General features: G+C 46.0%; 1 protein-coding gene across 1 annotated transcript in view; it reads left to right on the top strand.

Moving 5' to 3' along the window:
- Nucleotides 1-16,392, top strand: part of cpt1ab (carnitine palmitoyltransferase 1Ab (liver)) — a 74,403-nt gene that overhangs the window by 29,908 nt on the left and 28,103 nt on the right. The window contains 4 exon segments of the mRNA XM_029668819.2: nucleotides 213-314; nucleotides 1,163-1,300; nucleotides 1,598-1,675; nucleotides 15,038-15,145. Of these exon segments, the coding sequence (XP_029524679.2) occupies nucleotides 213-314; nucleotides 1,163-1,300; nucleotides 1,598-1,675; nucleotides 15,038-15,145 (426 nt within the window).

Raw genomic sequence — 16,392 nt, 5'->3', positions numbered from 1 at the left:
CCTTTGAATTCATTAGTATATAGCCTTTCATCATTATTTATTGATAAAAATTGCTGTAAAGATCACAAATTATGCCTTTAAAACCTTTGTTCTCATGAACTTTGCCTTACATATAGTTTCCAGGTTGTGAGGTAAATCAGAAAGGCTAATTTTACTCTTTACCCCTCCACTCCTTTCACCCCTCCCCTCTTCTGCTCTGCTGTCGTTCACAGTTATTTGTCAAGTTGTTCTCTGGCAGGAAGCCAATGCTGTACAGCTTCCAGAGTTCGCTGCCACGGCTGCCCGTCCCCCCGGTCAAGGACACCTGCAGGAGGGTGGGTTCATCCTCTGATGACTTCATATCCTCTGATATCATGTCCTGCGACGTCATATCAGTTGCTTAGATTACTGGCCTCTCTGAAGACACCCCCACATTGCATTCGGAGGAGTTGCTGTTAATCTGAAGCTAAATTGATAGTCAGATATTTTGGGAAATTGTTAATCACAGATTCACATAAGAGTAAGGAATTTCCATCAAGTAATCTTTAACCATAGGCTGACAACTCAGAGGACGCAATAAGACTGCTCTCTTTGCACCACAGTCAGTATGTCAATAAAGCGCCACTCTCCTTTCAAAGGATAGTTCACTCAAAAGCGATAATATAGTATTTTCTTCATTAGTCTACTGTTAATACAATTCCTTTTTTTTGCATGTCAGCAGTCAAGTTTTCAAGAGAGGCCGCTTTCAGTATAGAGCAAAAACTGCGTTGTTGTGTTTAGCATATGATGAAAATTTGATTTAGGGATTGTATTAACAGTGGACTAATGAACAGAATACTAAAATATTCTTATGGCTTTACAAGCAAAAGCAATGATTATGGCCCGTTATGGGGATGATACTTGACACTAGGGTTAGGTTACACAAAAAGGCGATTGTGGAAAGAGGAGAGGAAAAGAGGCTTTACATCCAGCCATCGTTCCCTTCTCATCCTGGTTGAATGCATTCAGTTGTGCAACTGGCTAGGTATCCTCTTCCCTTTCCTGAGACCGTGTTGCCAAAGGGAGTAACTGTTCAATTGTCAACCATACCACCCTCCTCACAAAACAACAGAAAACGTGAAATAATAATGTGGTTGAATTGAATCATTGCACCCTTCCATTCTCTGCGTGTCCTGTCCTCCAGTACTTGGAGTCAGCTCGTCCGTTGATGGATGACGAGCAGTATGTGAGGATGGAGGGGCTGGCAGGGGAATTTGAGAAGAACCTGGGCCCAAGACTACAGTGGTACCTCAAGCTCAAGTCCTGGTGGGCCTCCAACTATGTGAGTCTCTCTGTACCTCCTCCTTGATATATGGGTTATACACATTCTAATGCTGTTTAATGTAGGGTAATGACTCACTGAATAATCTATATATATATATATAATGTTATTTATCCTAGGGCAGACTGTATTCATCATGACACAGGGCTTTATTTCTTTCTATATCTTTCCCCTTTTTTTCATATATCTCTTTCGCTCTGTTTCTCTCTCTCCCTCTCGCTCTCTCTCTCTCTCTCTCACTCTTTTCCTGTCTGTCTTTGTCTCTCTCTTTCTCTTCATTCTCTCTCTCTTTCTCAGGTCAGTGATTGGTGGGAAGAGTACATCTACCTCCGAGGTCGTGGGCCCATCATGGTCAACAGTAACTACTACGCCATGGTAAGACATCTCTCACCTAGCAGTGGGTTGTGTGAGATTCCCTTCTAAAAGTGTTTTTAATGGTGAATTTACCCATGAAAATGTGTGTATTGACCATATTGAACCTGTCTGAATGTGAGTATGCTGTGACTCAGTATCCCAGTGCTGTATTTGTGAGTATAGACAGACAGAATGTAGGAGACACGACAGAGCTGTAGTTATTTGTATGGAGCCTTGTCCACTGTTCTATATCTGTTGGGCAGGAGGTTTCACATGCTCATCACAAGGCAGTCTATGTCTTACGAAATGTAATGGATGAATGGTTTGTGCCTCTTGAGTTCCCGTCTCCAAATTGTTACCCTAAACTAACCTATTTCACAGGGCCGTGCTTATGTTCGTTCTTAGATCTGTTGTAAAACATTTTTTGTTATATTCTTTACAATAATTTTTTCGTTATTCACTTGGTTCACTTGGTATTCCAATTTGTTTCTTGTTTTGATTAACGTATCCTAGGAAGAGATTAACTGATGGACTGCGGCTAGGTGTTTAGACGTCTGTCTCTTATTTGATTAGCATGTCTCAACTCTATTCAAGTGGGCAACCATAAGCAAGATTATGTCCTGTAAGTCTGCCATAAACTTTGACCCAATAACTGATCTACCACGTCTGCTTAAAGGGATTCCTCACCTAAATTACAATGTTTTATGTTATGGTTCCTTTCACTGAACGTGATTTCATGGGCTAGGAGAGATTGGGATCCATACTCCCCAGAGTTTGTAAAGATAGCACCACAGCCACTATTCACTAACATTAGTGTTGATGACCAAAAAACTAACAGTTCAGTAAGCATGAAAATTAAGAAACAGGGAGGGACTACCTGGACTTGTTCAGTAAAAAATGCAAATGGTCTTTTTCCTTTATTTAACCAGAGAACTCACATTGAGATTTACATATTTTTCAAGTGAGCCCTGGCCAAGAAAGCAGCATGCATGCATATATATACAGTGGGGCAAAAAAGTATTTAGTCAGCCACCAATTGTGCAAGTTCTCCCACTTAAAAAGACGAGAGAGGCCTGTAATTTTCATCATAGGTACACTTCAACTATGACAGACAAAATGAGAAAAAAATCCAGAAAATTACATTATAGGATTTTTAATGAATTTATTTGCAAATTATCGTGGAAAATAAGTATTTGGTCAATAACAAAAGTTTATCTCAATACTTTGTTATATACCCTTTGTTGGCAATGACAGAGGTCAAACGTTTTCTGTAAGTCTTCATAAGGTTTTCACACACTGTTGCTGGTATTTTGGCCCATTCCTCCATGCAGATCTCCTCTAGAGCAGTGATGTTTTGGGGCTGTTGCTGGGCAACACGGACTTTCAACTCCCTCCAAAGATTTTCTATGGGGTTGAGATCTGGAGACTGGCTAGGCCACTCCAGGACCTTGAAATGCTTCTTACAAAGCCACTCCTTCGTTGCCCGGGCGGTGTATTTGGGATCATTGTCATACTGAAAGACCCAGCCACGTTTCATCTTCAATGCCCTTGCTGATGGAAGGAGGTTTTCACTCAAAATCTCACGATACATGGCCCCATTCATTCTTTCCTTTACACGGATCAGTCGTCCTGGTCCCTTTGCAGAAAAACAGCCCCAATGCATGATGTTTCCACACCCATGCTTCACAGTAGGTATGGTGTTCTTTGGATGCAATTCAGCATTCTTTGTCCTCCAAACACGACGAGTTGAGTTTTTACCAAAAAGTTATATTTTGGTTTCATCTGAACATATGACATTCTCCCAATCTTCTTCTGGATCATCCAAATGCTCTCTAGCAAAATTCAGATGGGCCTGGACATGTACTGGCTTAAGCAGGGAGACACGTCTGGCACTGCAGGATTTGAGTCCCTGGCAGCGTAGTGTGTTACTGATGGTAGGCTTTGTTACTTTGGTCCCAGCTCTCTGCAGGTCATTCACTAGGCCCCCCCGTGTGGTTCTGGGATTTTTGCTCACCGTTCTTGTGATCATTTTGACCCCATGGGGTGAGATCTTGCGTGGAGCCCCAGATCGAGGGAGATTATCAGTGGTCTTGTATGTCTTCTATTTCCTAATAATTGCTCCCACAGTTGATTTCTTCAAACCATGCTGCTTACCTATTGCAGATTCAGTCTTCCCAGCCTGGTGCAGGTCTACAATTTTGTTTCTGGTGTCCTTTGACAGCTCTTTGGTCTTGGCCATAGTGGAGTTTGGAGTGTGACTGTTTGAGGTTGTGGACACGTGTCTTTTATTCTGTTCAAACAGGTGCCATTAATACAGGTAACGAGTGGAGGACAGAGGAGCCTCTTAAAGAAGAAGTTACAGGTCTGTGAGAGCCAGAAATCTTGCTTGTAAATTATTTGGAAAGGCAAACATATGAGGTCCCACAGTTGACAGTGCATGTCAGAGCAAAAAACAAGCTATGAGGTCAAAGGAATTGTCCGTAGATCTCTGAGACAGGATTGTGTCGAGGCACCGATCAGGGGAAGGGTAACAAAACATTTATGTAGCATTGAAGGACCCAGAGAACACAGTGGCCTCCATAATTCTTAAATGGAAGCAGATTGGAACCACCAAGCCGCTTGGCCGAACTGAGAAATTGGGGAGAAGGGCCAATGGTCACTCTGACAGAGCTCCAGTTCCTCTGTGGGGATCGGAGAACCTTCCAGAAGGACAACCATCCCTGCAGCACTCTACCAATCAGGCCTTTATGGTAGATTGGCATTGACAGCCAACTTGGAGTTTGCCAAAATGAACCTAAAGGACTCTCAGATCATAAAAAACAAGATTATCTGGTCTGATGAAACCAAGATTGTAAGGGTTTTCTGGTGAAAGAGAAGCGGACCAAAAAGCAGCATGGTGGTTATTCATGTTCTTTAATTTATAAAGAAACTACACATGAGATAACTAACAAAAACAACAAACGTGAGAAAACCTAAAACAGCCCTATCTGGTGCAAAAACAGAGACAGGAACAATCACCCACAAACACACAGTGAAACCCAGGCTACCTAAGTATGATTCTCAATCAGAGACAACTAATGACACCTGCCTCTGATTGAGAACCATACTAGGCCGAAAACATAGAAATATCCAAAACCTAGAAAAACAAACATAGACTGCCCACCCAACTCACGCCCTGACCAGACTAACTAAATACAAAACACAGGAAATAAAGGTCAGAACGTGACAGTACCTCCCCCCAAAGGTGCGGACTCCGGCCGCAAAACCTTGACCTATAGGGGAGGGTCTGGGTGGGCGTCTGTCCGCGGTGGCGGTTCTGGCGCGGGACGCGGACCCCACTTCACCATTGTCTTAGTCCGCCTTATTGTCCGCCTTCGTGGCTTTCTCACCATGGCAACCCCTCTCAATGACCCCACTGGACAGAGGGGCAGGAGCTCGGGACAGAGGGGCAGGGGCTCGGGACAGAGGGGCAGGGGCTCTGGCGCCTCTGGGCTGATGGGCTCTGGGCTGAGGGGCTCTGGCGCCTCTGGGCTGAGGGGCTCTGGCAGCGGCGCCGGACAGGCGGGACGCTCCGGCAGCGGTGCCGGACAGGGCAGCGGCGCCGGACAGGCGGGAGGCTCCGGCAGCGGCGCCGGACAGGCGGGAGGCTCCGGCGCCGGACAGGCGGGAGGCTCCGGCAGCGGCGCCGGACAGGCGGGAGGCTCCGGCAGCGGCGCCGGACAGGCGGGAGGCTCCGGCAACGCTGGGCAGACTGGCGGCGCTGGGCAGACTGGCGGCGCTGGCCAGACTGGCGGCGCTGGGCAGACTGGCTGTGCTGGGCAGACTGGTGGCGCTGGGCAGACTGGTGGCTCAGACGGCGCTGGGCAGACGGGAAGCTCAGATGGCGCTGGGCAGACGGGAAGCTCAGATGGCGCTGGGCAGACGGGAAGCTCAGATGGCGCTGGGCAGACGGGAAGCTCCGGCGACGCTGGAGAGGAGGAAGGCTCTGTAGGCCTGATGCGTGGTGCTGGCACTGGTGGTACTAGGCCGAGGACACGCACAGGAAGCCTGGTGCGGGGAGCTGCCACCGGAGGGCTGGTGTGTGGAGGTGGCACTGGATGGACCGGACCGTGAAGGCGTACTGGAGATCTTGAGAGCAGGGCTGGCACTAACCGCCCTGGCTGGATCTTCACCCTAGCCCGGTAGATGTGGGAAGCTGGAAAGTAGCGCACCGGACTAAGCACGCGTACTGGGGACACCGTGCGAACCACCGCATAACACAGTGCCTGACCAGCACCACGCTCGCCACGGTTAGCACTGCTAGGAGCACTGTAGTGCTGAGATGGCACAGGACGTGCAAGGCTAGGGAGATCCATAGGAGGCCTGGTGCGTGAGGCTGGCACAGTCTTCACCAGACCCCTAGCACGCACCTCAGGATGAGTATGGAGAGCTGACCCAGGTGCCATTAAATCCCTGACATGCTCCGTCGGGCGAATTCCGTGTCTCATGCACCAACACAGCAACTCCCTCATATCTCTCTCCTCCAATCTCCCCATTAACTCCTTCACAGTCTCTGCTTCGCTCACCTCCAACACCAGCTCTGGTTCTGAGCTCCTCCTTGGCTCCTCACGATAAGCAGGGGGAGTTGGCTCAGGTCTGACTCCTGACTCTGCCACACTCCCCCTGTGTCCCCCCCCCCAATAAATTTTTGGGGGTGCGTCTCGGGCTTCCAGCCGCTCTGCCGTGCTAGCTCCTCATAATGCCGCCTCTCTGCCTTCGCTGCCTCCAGCTCGGCTTTGGGGCGGCAATATTCCCCTGGCTCTGCCCAGGGTCCTTTCCCGTCAAGGATCTCCTCCCAAGTCCATCTCTCCAAATAGTGCAGCCTCTCCCACTGCTGCTGCTGCTGCTGCTCCTGCTGCTGTTGCTGCTGCCTCTGTTGCTTCTCCTGCTGCTGCCTTTGCTGCTGCTGCTCCTGCTGCACCTGTCGCTTCTCCTGCTGCTGCTGTTGCCTCTGTTTACCATGCCGCTTGGTCCTTGGTTGGTGGGTGATTCTGTAAGGGTTTTCTGGTGAAAGAGAAGCGGACCAAAAAGCAGCATGGTGGTTATTCATGTTCTTTAATTTATAAAGAAACTACACATGAGATAACTAACAAAAACAACAAACGTGAGAAAACCTAAAACAGCCCTATCTGGTGCAAACACAGAGACAGGAACAATCACCCACAAACACACAGTGAAACCCAGGCTACCTAAGTATGATTCTCAATCAGAGACAACTAATGACACCTGCCTCTGATTGAGAACCATACTAGGCCGAAAACATAGAAATATCCAAAACCTAGAAAAACAAACATAGACTGCCCACCCAACTCACGCCCTGACCATACTAACTAAATACAAAACACAGGAAATAAAGGTCAGAACGTGACAAAGATTGAGCACTTTGGCTGGAATGCCAAACGTCATGTCGAGAGGAAACCAGGCACCACTCATCACCTGGCCAATACCATCACTATGGTGAAGCACAGTGGTGGCAGCATCATACGGTGGGGATGTTTTTCAGTGGCAGGGATTGAGACTAGTCAGGATTGAGGGAAAGATGAACTGAGCAAAGTACCGAGAGATCCTTGATGAAAACCTGCTCCAGAGCGCACAGGACCTCAGGCTGGGGCGAAGGTTCACCTTCCAACAGGACAATTACCCTAAGCACACAGCCAAGACAACACAGGAGTGGCTTTGGGACAAGTCTCTGAATGTCCTTGAGTGGCCCAGCCAGATCCCGGACTTGAACTCGATCGAATATCTCTGGAGAGACCTGAAAATAGCTGTGCAGAGACGCTCCCCAACCAACCTGACAGAGCTTGAGAGGACCTGCAGAGAGGAATGGGAGAAACTCCCTGAATACAGGTGTACCAAGCTTGTGGCGTCATACCCAAGAAGACTCAAGGCTGTAACCGCTGTACTGAATAAACGGTATGAATACTTACAGTACCAGTCAATTTTGGACACACCTACTCATTCAAGGGTTTTCTTTATGTACTATTGTTTTTACGTTGTAGCCCAATGTGGTGTGGATATTTTGGTTACTACATGATTTTATGTGTTATTTCATAGTTTTGATGTCTTCACTATTATTCTACCAATCCTGTTCATACAACGCGTTTCAAACCAGAGCATACCGGACGTATGTTTCTCTCCATATCCCCAGATTCCTACTGCAAACATTTAACCTTTTCATCTGGACCATAGCAGCTATTTAAACGCAACCCGGGTTGACTACTCCTGGATAACGTTTCTGTCCCGGAGCAAGCACCAACTAGCCTGGAGATATCCCATGCTAGACCCATCTCCCGGCAAGGGCTCCTGGGCTACTCCTGAAGCCCACTCCTCGGCTACAATATCCGGACCCCTTCTACTGCCGGTACGGGACATGGAACCCCGCTGATCCTTCACGACTGGAATACCGACAGTATCTGCCCGAGGATCCCAACAGGCCCCTCAGGCGCGAGGTCCCCTGAAGGCCCATTCTGCTAACCACGGCCTGCTAGCTATCTAGAGCATATTGGACTGTTAGCTGATCCATCTGCCAGTTTCTTGAACCACTATACCCATTTTGCCAATTGGACTTGGACCCCTCTGCTACTTGTAACCCTACTAATTCCACGACTGGTCGACGTCACTGCATGAGGAGGCACGAGGAGGCAAAAACAGACTTTCCCCCATCGCAACGTTCCTCTAAGGCCCTTATGCTAGCTTGCTAGCCCCGGCGTGCTAACTGTCTGAATCACCGTGTCCCCAGCAAGCCCAACCACTCACTGGACCCATACGATCACTTGGCTATGCATGCCTCTCCCTAATATCAATATTCCTTGTCCATTACTGTCCTGGTTAGTGATTACTGTCTTATTTCACTGTAGAGCCTCTAGCCCTGCTCAATATGCCTTAACCAACCATGTTGTTCCACCTCCCACATATGCGATGACATCACCTGGTTTAAATGTCTCTAGAGACTATATCTCTCTCATCATTACTCAATGCCTAGGTTTACCTCCAATGTACTCTCTTCCTACCATATCTTTGTCTGTACATTATGCCTTGAATCTATGCTATCGTCCCCAGAAACCTGCTCCTTTTACTCTCTGTTCCGAACATGCTAGACGGCCAGTTCTTATAGCCTTTAGCCGTACCCTTATCCTACTTCTCCTCCGGTCCTCTGGTGATGTAGAGGTTAATCCAGGACCTGCAGTGCCTATCTCCACTCCTACTCTCATTTGTTGACTTCTGTAACCACAAAAGCCTTGGTTTCATGCATGTTAACATTAGAAGCCTACTCCCTAAGTTTGCTTTATTCACTGCTTTAGCACATTCTGCCAACCCGGATGTCTTAGCTGTGTCTGAATCCTGGCTTAGGAAAACCACCAAAACCCCTGAAATTTCCATCCCTAACTATAACATTTTCCGCCAAGATAGAACCGCCAAAGGGGGCGGTGTTGCAATCTACTGCAGAGATAGCCTGCAGAGTTCTGTCTTACTATCCAGGTCTGTACCAAAACAATTCAAGCTTCTACTTCTAAAAATTCACCTTTCATGAAACAAGTCTCTCACTGTTGCCGCTTGCTATAGACCACCCTCTGCTCACAGTTGTGCCCTGGACACCATATGTGAATTGATTGCACGCCATCTGTCTTCTGAGCTCGTGCTGCTAGGTGACCTAAACTGGGACATGTTTAACACCCCGGCCATCCTACAATCTAAGCTTGATGCCCTCAATCTCACACAAACTATCAATGAACCTACCAGGTACAACCCCAAATCCGTAAACTCAAGAACCCTCATAGATATCATCCTAACTAACTCGCCCTCCAAATACACCTCGACTGTTTTCAACCAAGATCTCAGCGATCACTGCCTCATTGCCTGCATCCATAATGGGTCTGCGGTCAAACAACCACCCCTCATCACTGTCAAACGCTCCCTAAAACACATCAGCGAACAGGCCTTTCTAATTGACCTGGCCGGGGTATCCTGGAATGACGTTGGCCTAATCACGTCCGTAGAGGATGCCTGGTTATTATTTAAAAGTGCCTTCCTCGCCATCTTAAATAAGCATGCTCCATTCAAAAAATTTTGAACCAGGAATAGATATAGCTCTTGGTTCACTCCAGACCTGTCTGCCCTTGACCAGTACAAAAACATCCTATGGCGTTCTGCGTTAGCATCAAATAGCCCCCGTGCATTGATCATTGAGCTGCTCTGACAGCTGGTGCTATTTTTCAGGGAAGTTAGGAACCAATATACACAGGCAGTTAGGAAAGCTAAGGCTAGCTTTTTCAAACAGAAATTTGCATCCTGTAGTACAAACTCAAAAAAGTTCTGGGACACTGTAAAGTCCATGGAGAAGAAGAGCACCTCCTCCCAGCTGCCCACTGCACTGAGGCTAGGAAACGCTGTCACTACCGATAAATCCACAATAATTTAGAATTTCAATAAGCATTTTTCTACGGCTGGCCATACTTTCCACCTGGCTACCTCTATCCCGGTCAACAGCCCTGAGCTCCCCACAGCAACTCGCCCAAACATCCCCCACTTCTTCACGCAAATCCAGATAGCTGATGTTCTGAAAGAGCTGCAAAATCTTGACCCCTACAAATCAGCCAGGCTAGACAATCTGGACCCTCTCTTTCTAAAATGATCTGCCGAAATTGTTGCAACCCCTATTACTAGCATGTTCAACTTCTCTTTCGGATCGTCTGAGATTCCCATAGATTGGAAAGCTGCCGCGGTCATCCCCCTCTTCAAAGGGGGAGACACTCTAGACTGCTACAAACTGCTACAGACCTATATCTATTTTTCCCTGCCTTTCTAAGGTCTTTGAAAGCCAAGTTAGTCTATCCCAGATCACTGACCATTTCGAAACTCGCCGTACCTTCTCCGCTATGCAATCTGGTTTCAGAGCTGGTCATGGGTGCACCTCAAGCACGCTCAATGTAAACGATATCATAACTGCCATCGATAAGAGACATTACTGTGCAGCCGTATTCATCGACCTGGCTAAGGCTTTCGACTCTGTCAATCACAACATTCTTATTGGCAGACTCAACAGCCTTGGTGTCTCAAATGATTGCCTCGCTTGGTTTACCAACTACTTCTCCGATAGAGTTCATTATGTCAAATCGGAGGGCCTGTTGTCCAGACCTCTGAAGGTCTCTATGGGGGTGCCACAGGGTTCAATTCTCAGGCCGACTCTCTGCTCTGTATACATCAATGATGTCACTCTCACTGCTGGTGATTCTTTGATCCACCTCTACACAGACGACACCATTCTGTATACCTCTGCCCCTTCTTTGGACACTGTGTTAACTAACCTCCAGATGAGCTTCAATGCCATACAACTCTCCTTCCGTGGCCTCCAACTGCTCTTAAATGCAAGTAAAACTAAATGCATGCTCTTCAAGCAATCGCTGCCCGCACCTGCCCGCCCGTCCAGCATCACTACTCTGGACGGTTCTGACTTAGAATATGTGGACAACTACAAATACCTAGGTGTCTGGTTAGACTGTAAACTCTCCTTCCAGACTCACATTAAACATCTCCAATCCAAAATTAAATCTAGAATCTTCTTCCTATTTCGCAACAAAGCATCCTTCACTCATGCTGCCAAACATACCCTCGTAAATCTGACCATCCTACCGATCCTCGACTTCGGCAATGTCATTTACAAAATAGCCTACAACACTCTATTCTCACTCTACAAATTGGATGCAGTCTATCACAGTGCCATCCGTTTTGTCTCCAAAGCCCCATATACTACCCACCACTGCGACCTGTATGCTTTCGTTGGCTGGCCCTCGCTTCAAACTCGTCGCCAAACCCACTGGCTCCAGGTCATCTACAAGTCTCTGCTAGGTAAAGCCCCACCTTATCTCAGCTCGCTGGTCACCATAGCAGCACCCACCCGTAGCATGTGCTCCAGCAGGTATATCTCACTGGTCACCCCCAAAGCCAATTCTTCCTTTGGTCGCCTCTCCTTCCAGTTCTCTGCTGCCAATGACTGGAACAAACTGCAAAAATCTCTTAAATTGGAGATTCTTACCTCCCTCACTAGCTTTAAGCACCAGCTGTCAGAGCAGCTTACAGATCACTGCATCTGTAAATACCTCATCCCCATACTGTATTTATTTATTCATATTGCTCCTTTGCACCCCAGCATTCATCTTCTGCACATCCTACCATTCCAGTGTTTAATTGTTATATTGTAATTACTTTGCCACCAAGGCCTATTTATGCCTTACCTCTCTTATCTTCTTTGGGGTAGGGGGCAGTATTGGGTAGCTTGGATGATAAACGTGCCCAAATTATGCTGCCTGCTACTCAGCAGTACTCGGCTGGATACATGGCTGTGTTTTTCTGTGGCTTGGTGGTGACCTTCGTGACCATTGTGGTGCTTTCGCTGTAAAGCCTTTTTGAAATCAGACACTGTGGCTGGATTAACGAGAATATTATCTTTAAAATGGTGTAAAACACTTGTATGCTTGAGGAATTTTAATTATGAGATTTTTGTTGTTTTGAATTTGTCGCCCTGCACTTTCACTGGCTGTTGCGGGGGGAACCCCAGTCCTAGACAGGTTATCCTACTTCATTTGCACATGCTGTGTATATATTTTCCTACTGTATTATTGATTGATTGTTTATTCCATGTGTAACTCTGTGTTGTTGTATGTATCGAACTGCTTTGCTTTATCTTGGCCAGGTCGCAGTTGCAAATGAGAACGTGTTCTCAACTAGCATACCTGGTTAAATAAAGGTGAAATAAAATAAAGTAAAAATAAATATTTAGGTGTCTATAATTCAACAGCCAAGTTAGGCAAGATGGAAGTTTAGGAAGTAGGGCCTTGTATACAAAAAGGGAGTAAAGTATATATCTACGGGTCTTTATCAAAGTCCAGCCAACATTTTTACACAGGATGCAGTGATGAGTATCAAACTGTCACCTGTAACAAAACAAAGGGCACTATGGTAGATGGCATCCAAGGTTTATGAGTAGTAGCAGCTGCACTTTGAAAAATAATTTCACCATAATCAAGAACAGGTTAAAAAGGTTGACTGAATATTCTGCTTCCTACTGCTTAGAAAAAGGCACAATATGTTTCTGTAGAAAAAGACAACTTTAAATCTTAGTTGGTTAACCAGAGGGAGCCAAAGATTGAGACAGGAGAGAGGCAAGACACAGTAGTCACAGTGGGTAGGCCTGTTGTAGGGTTTAATGGTGCTGCATTCAGACATGTTTGAAATTGGGGTCACATTCTTATCCATTAGTACAGCGCTGGTCTAAATTAAGCAAGGGGACAGACGTCTTGTAACTGGCACAATTCACAACATACATGTTAACCAGCTACTCACACAAATTACCTAGCAAACATGAGCCCTTGGCAAGGTGGGCACGGGATATCCCACACAAAGCCCACACCAGCCCAACATGGGCTAGCCCAAGCCAGCCCAACACAGGCTAGCCCACACCAAGCCTACATTAGCCCAACACGGGCCAGCCTTCCAACAGCCCAACACAGAATAGGCCACACCAAGCCCACATCAGCTCAACATGGGCCATCCTACACCAGCTAGCCCATAACAGGCTAGCCTGTGCAGAAATTGTTAGATTACTTGTTAGATATTACTGTACTGTCGGAACTAGAAGCACAAGCATTTCGCTACACTCGCATTAACATCTGCTAATCACGTGTATGTGACCAATAAATTGATTTGATTTGACCAAGCCCAAACCAAGCCCAGAACAGGCTAGACCACACTATTTTAATATTTGTGGGTGTGGTTTGAGCACAGTTCATTTTGTGCAACCATTACTGAGAGTGTCGTTCCAGTTTCTCCTATGTTGTGTCATGCCTAAAACAAGATCATCCTCTACACAAGATGATCTTCTACACCGAAGTCTTTTAAAATACTTAAATAAGTCAACGTGTCATGAGTTTCTCTTGAACAATAAGATGATCTTCTACACTGAAGTCTTTTAAAATACTTAAATAAGTCAATGTGTCATGCGTTTCTCTTGAACAACAATTGCAACAATTCCAATGATTTTACTGAATTACAGTTCATATAATGAAATCAGTCAATTTAAATAAATTCATAAGGCCCTAATCTATGGATTATATCATGGGTGGGCATGGGAAGGCATAGGTTCTCCTACTTGGGAGCCAGGCCCACCCACTGAGGAGCCAGGCCCAGCCAATCAGAATATGTTTTTCCCAACAAAAGGCTTTATTACAGACAGAAATACTCCTCAGTTTCATCAGCTGTCCGGTTGGCTGGTCTCTGATGTTCCCACAAGTGAAGAGGCCAGATGTGGAGGTCCTGGGCTTGCATGGTTACATGTGGTCTGCGGTTGTGAGGCTGGTTGGATGTAATGCCAAATTCTCTAAAACGCCTCGGCTTATGGTAGAGAAATTAATGTTCAATTCTCTGGCAACAGCTCTGGTGGACATTCCTGCAGTCAGCATGCCAATTGCACACTCCCTCAAAACATCTGTGGCATTGTATTGTGTGACAAAACTGCACATTTTAGAGTGACCTGTAATTGTCCCCAGCACAAGGTACAACCTTGTAATGATCATGCTGTTTAATCAGCTTCTTGATATGCCACACCTGTCAAGTGGATGGATTATTTTGAAGAAGGAGAAATTCTCATTAACAGGGATGTAAACACATTTCTGCGCACAATTTCAGAGAAATAAGCCATTTTTTACTTCAGCTCATGAAACACGGGACCAACACTTTACATGTTGCGTTTATACTTTTGTTCAGTATATGTATGGTAGTAACAACTTGTCTTTCTGATACAATGTAACACGTTCGCTTAATACCTTTAAGGCTACAAAATTATACAAATAATGCATTGAGTTAAATTGTAATAAATAAAAAATAAATACATTCCTATGAAATAATAGATCAAATGAATAAATTGGCATAGGGTGGGCAATACACATAGGGCCAATACCATGAGCTAATTTTGGGACCCAAATGGGCCCAATAAGAGAAGCCGATCCACAGAGTGGTGTTTTTCAGGTGAAGTAAAGGCTACCATTTGGCCACCGTCATTGTGGCGAATGTGAAGCCAATGAGCAAAGTCGCATCGGCCCAATGTGAGCAGGTAATATTTTAGCCTGCATTGGGCCCACATCGTGCCAATGAGGGAATGTTTGCTGGGTAGTTAGTAGGAGTCTAGGCTTGGGCCTTGAGTTAAGTAGCTACGTCAAGCGTTTTCTGACAATTTCGAATGACTGGAACTGAGTTGATTATATTGTGTTAAATTTGATTATATTCCTTCCTTCTCTCTCGCTCTCTCTCTCTCTCTCTCTCTCTCTCTCTCTCCTCTCTTCCTCTCTGCAGGACTTCCTCTATGCGTTCCCCTCTCATATCCAGGCGGCGAGGGCGGGCAATGTCATCCATGCGATCATGCTGTACAGAAGGAAACTGGACCGAGCCCAGCTCAAACCAGTGAGTTACCCTCTCTCTCTTCCTTCTTTTCATCCCCTTTTCTGTGTGTGGGTGTGAGTGATTAGTTCTAAGATTGAGGACTTTTTATGTTTCCTCATTCTACTGATGCCAAGCATGTTTGTAATACATAATCTAGTTGATTATGTAGCCAAGCCAAAGCAATTGGTACTGGTGTGAGGTAAATGGCTTTCTGTGCAGTGTGTGACACTGTGCTTTATGCTCGTTCTACTGCACGAACAGCAGTGACCAGCACCCATTCCAACCTGAGATCAGTTTTTTAATGCAGGCCAACTGTATGACATGCTGAAAAATACTGTTTCACCTCTTGACTCTCCTCATCCCACTACCTGTCTGTCCCTCCCTCTTTCGTTACACCTGTGCATGATGCTTCAATGCACGTTCACTTTACAACAACATACACACATATACATATAATATACAGTACATAGTACCAGTCAAAAGTTTGGACACACCTACTCATTCAAGGGTTTTTCTTATTTTTACTATTTTACTGCTAGCATTTCATCATTTTCCTTGGTCAAATAGCCCTTACACAGCCTTGAGGTGTCCTGTTGTCCTGTTGAAAAGCAAATGATGGTCTCACGAAGCGCAAACCAGATGGGATGGCTGCAGAATGCTGTGGTAGCCATGCTGCTTAAGTGTGCCTTGAATTATAAATACATCACAAACAGTGTCACCAGCAAAGCACCATCACACCCCCTCCTCCATGCTTCATGGTGGGAACCACACATGCAGAGATCCTCCGTTCACCTACCGTCTCATAAAGACACAGAGGTTGTAACCAGAAATCTCAAATTTGGACTCATAAGACCAAAGGACAGATTTCCATCGGTCTAATGTCCATTGCACGTGTTTCTTGGCACAAGCAAGTCTCTTCTTCTTATTTGTGTCCTTTAGTAGTGGTTTCTTTGCAGCAATTCGACCATGAAGGCCTGATTCACACAGTCTCTTCTGAACAGTTGATGTTCAGATGTGTCTGTTACTTGAACACTGTGAATCATTTATTTGAGCTGCAATTTCTGAGGCTGGTAACTCTAATGAACTTATCCTCTGCAGCAGAGGTAACTCTGGGTCTTCCTTTCCTGTGGCGGTCCTCATGAGAGCCAGTTTCATCATAGTGCTTGATGGTTTTTGTGACTGCACTTGAAGAAACTCTTTAAAAGTTCTTGAAATTTTCCGAATTGACTGACCTTCATGTTTTAATGTAATGATGGACTGTCGTTTCT

The sequence above is a fragment of the Oncorhynchus nerka genome, linkage group LG9a (assembly GCF_034236695.1).
Source record: "Oncorhynchus nerka isolate Pitt River linkage group LG9a, Oner_Uvic_2.0, whole genome shotgun sequence".
Lineage (NCBI taxonomy): Eukaryota > Metazoa > Chordata > Actinopteri > Salmoniformes > Salmonidae > Oncorhynchus > Oncorhynchus nerka.
Note: the sequence above shows the minus strand (reverse complement) of the source record. Positions and strands in the feature narration are given on the sequence as shown.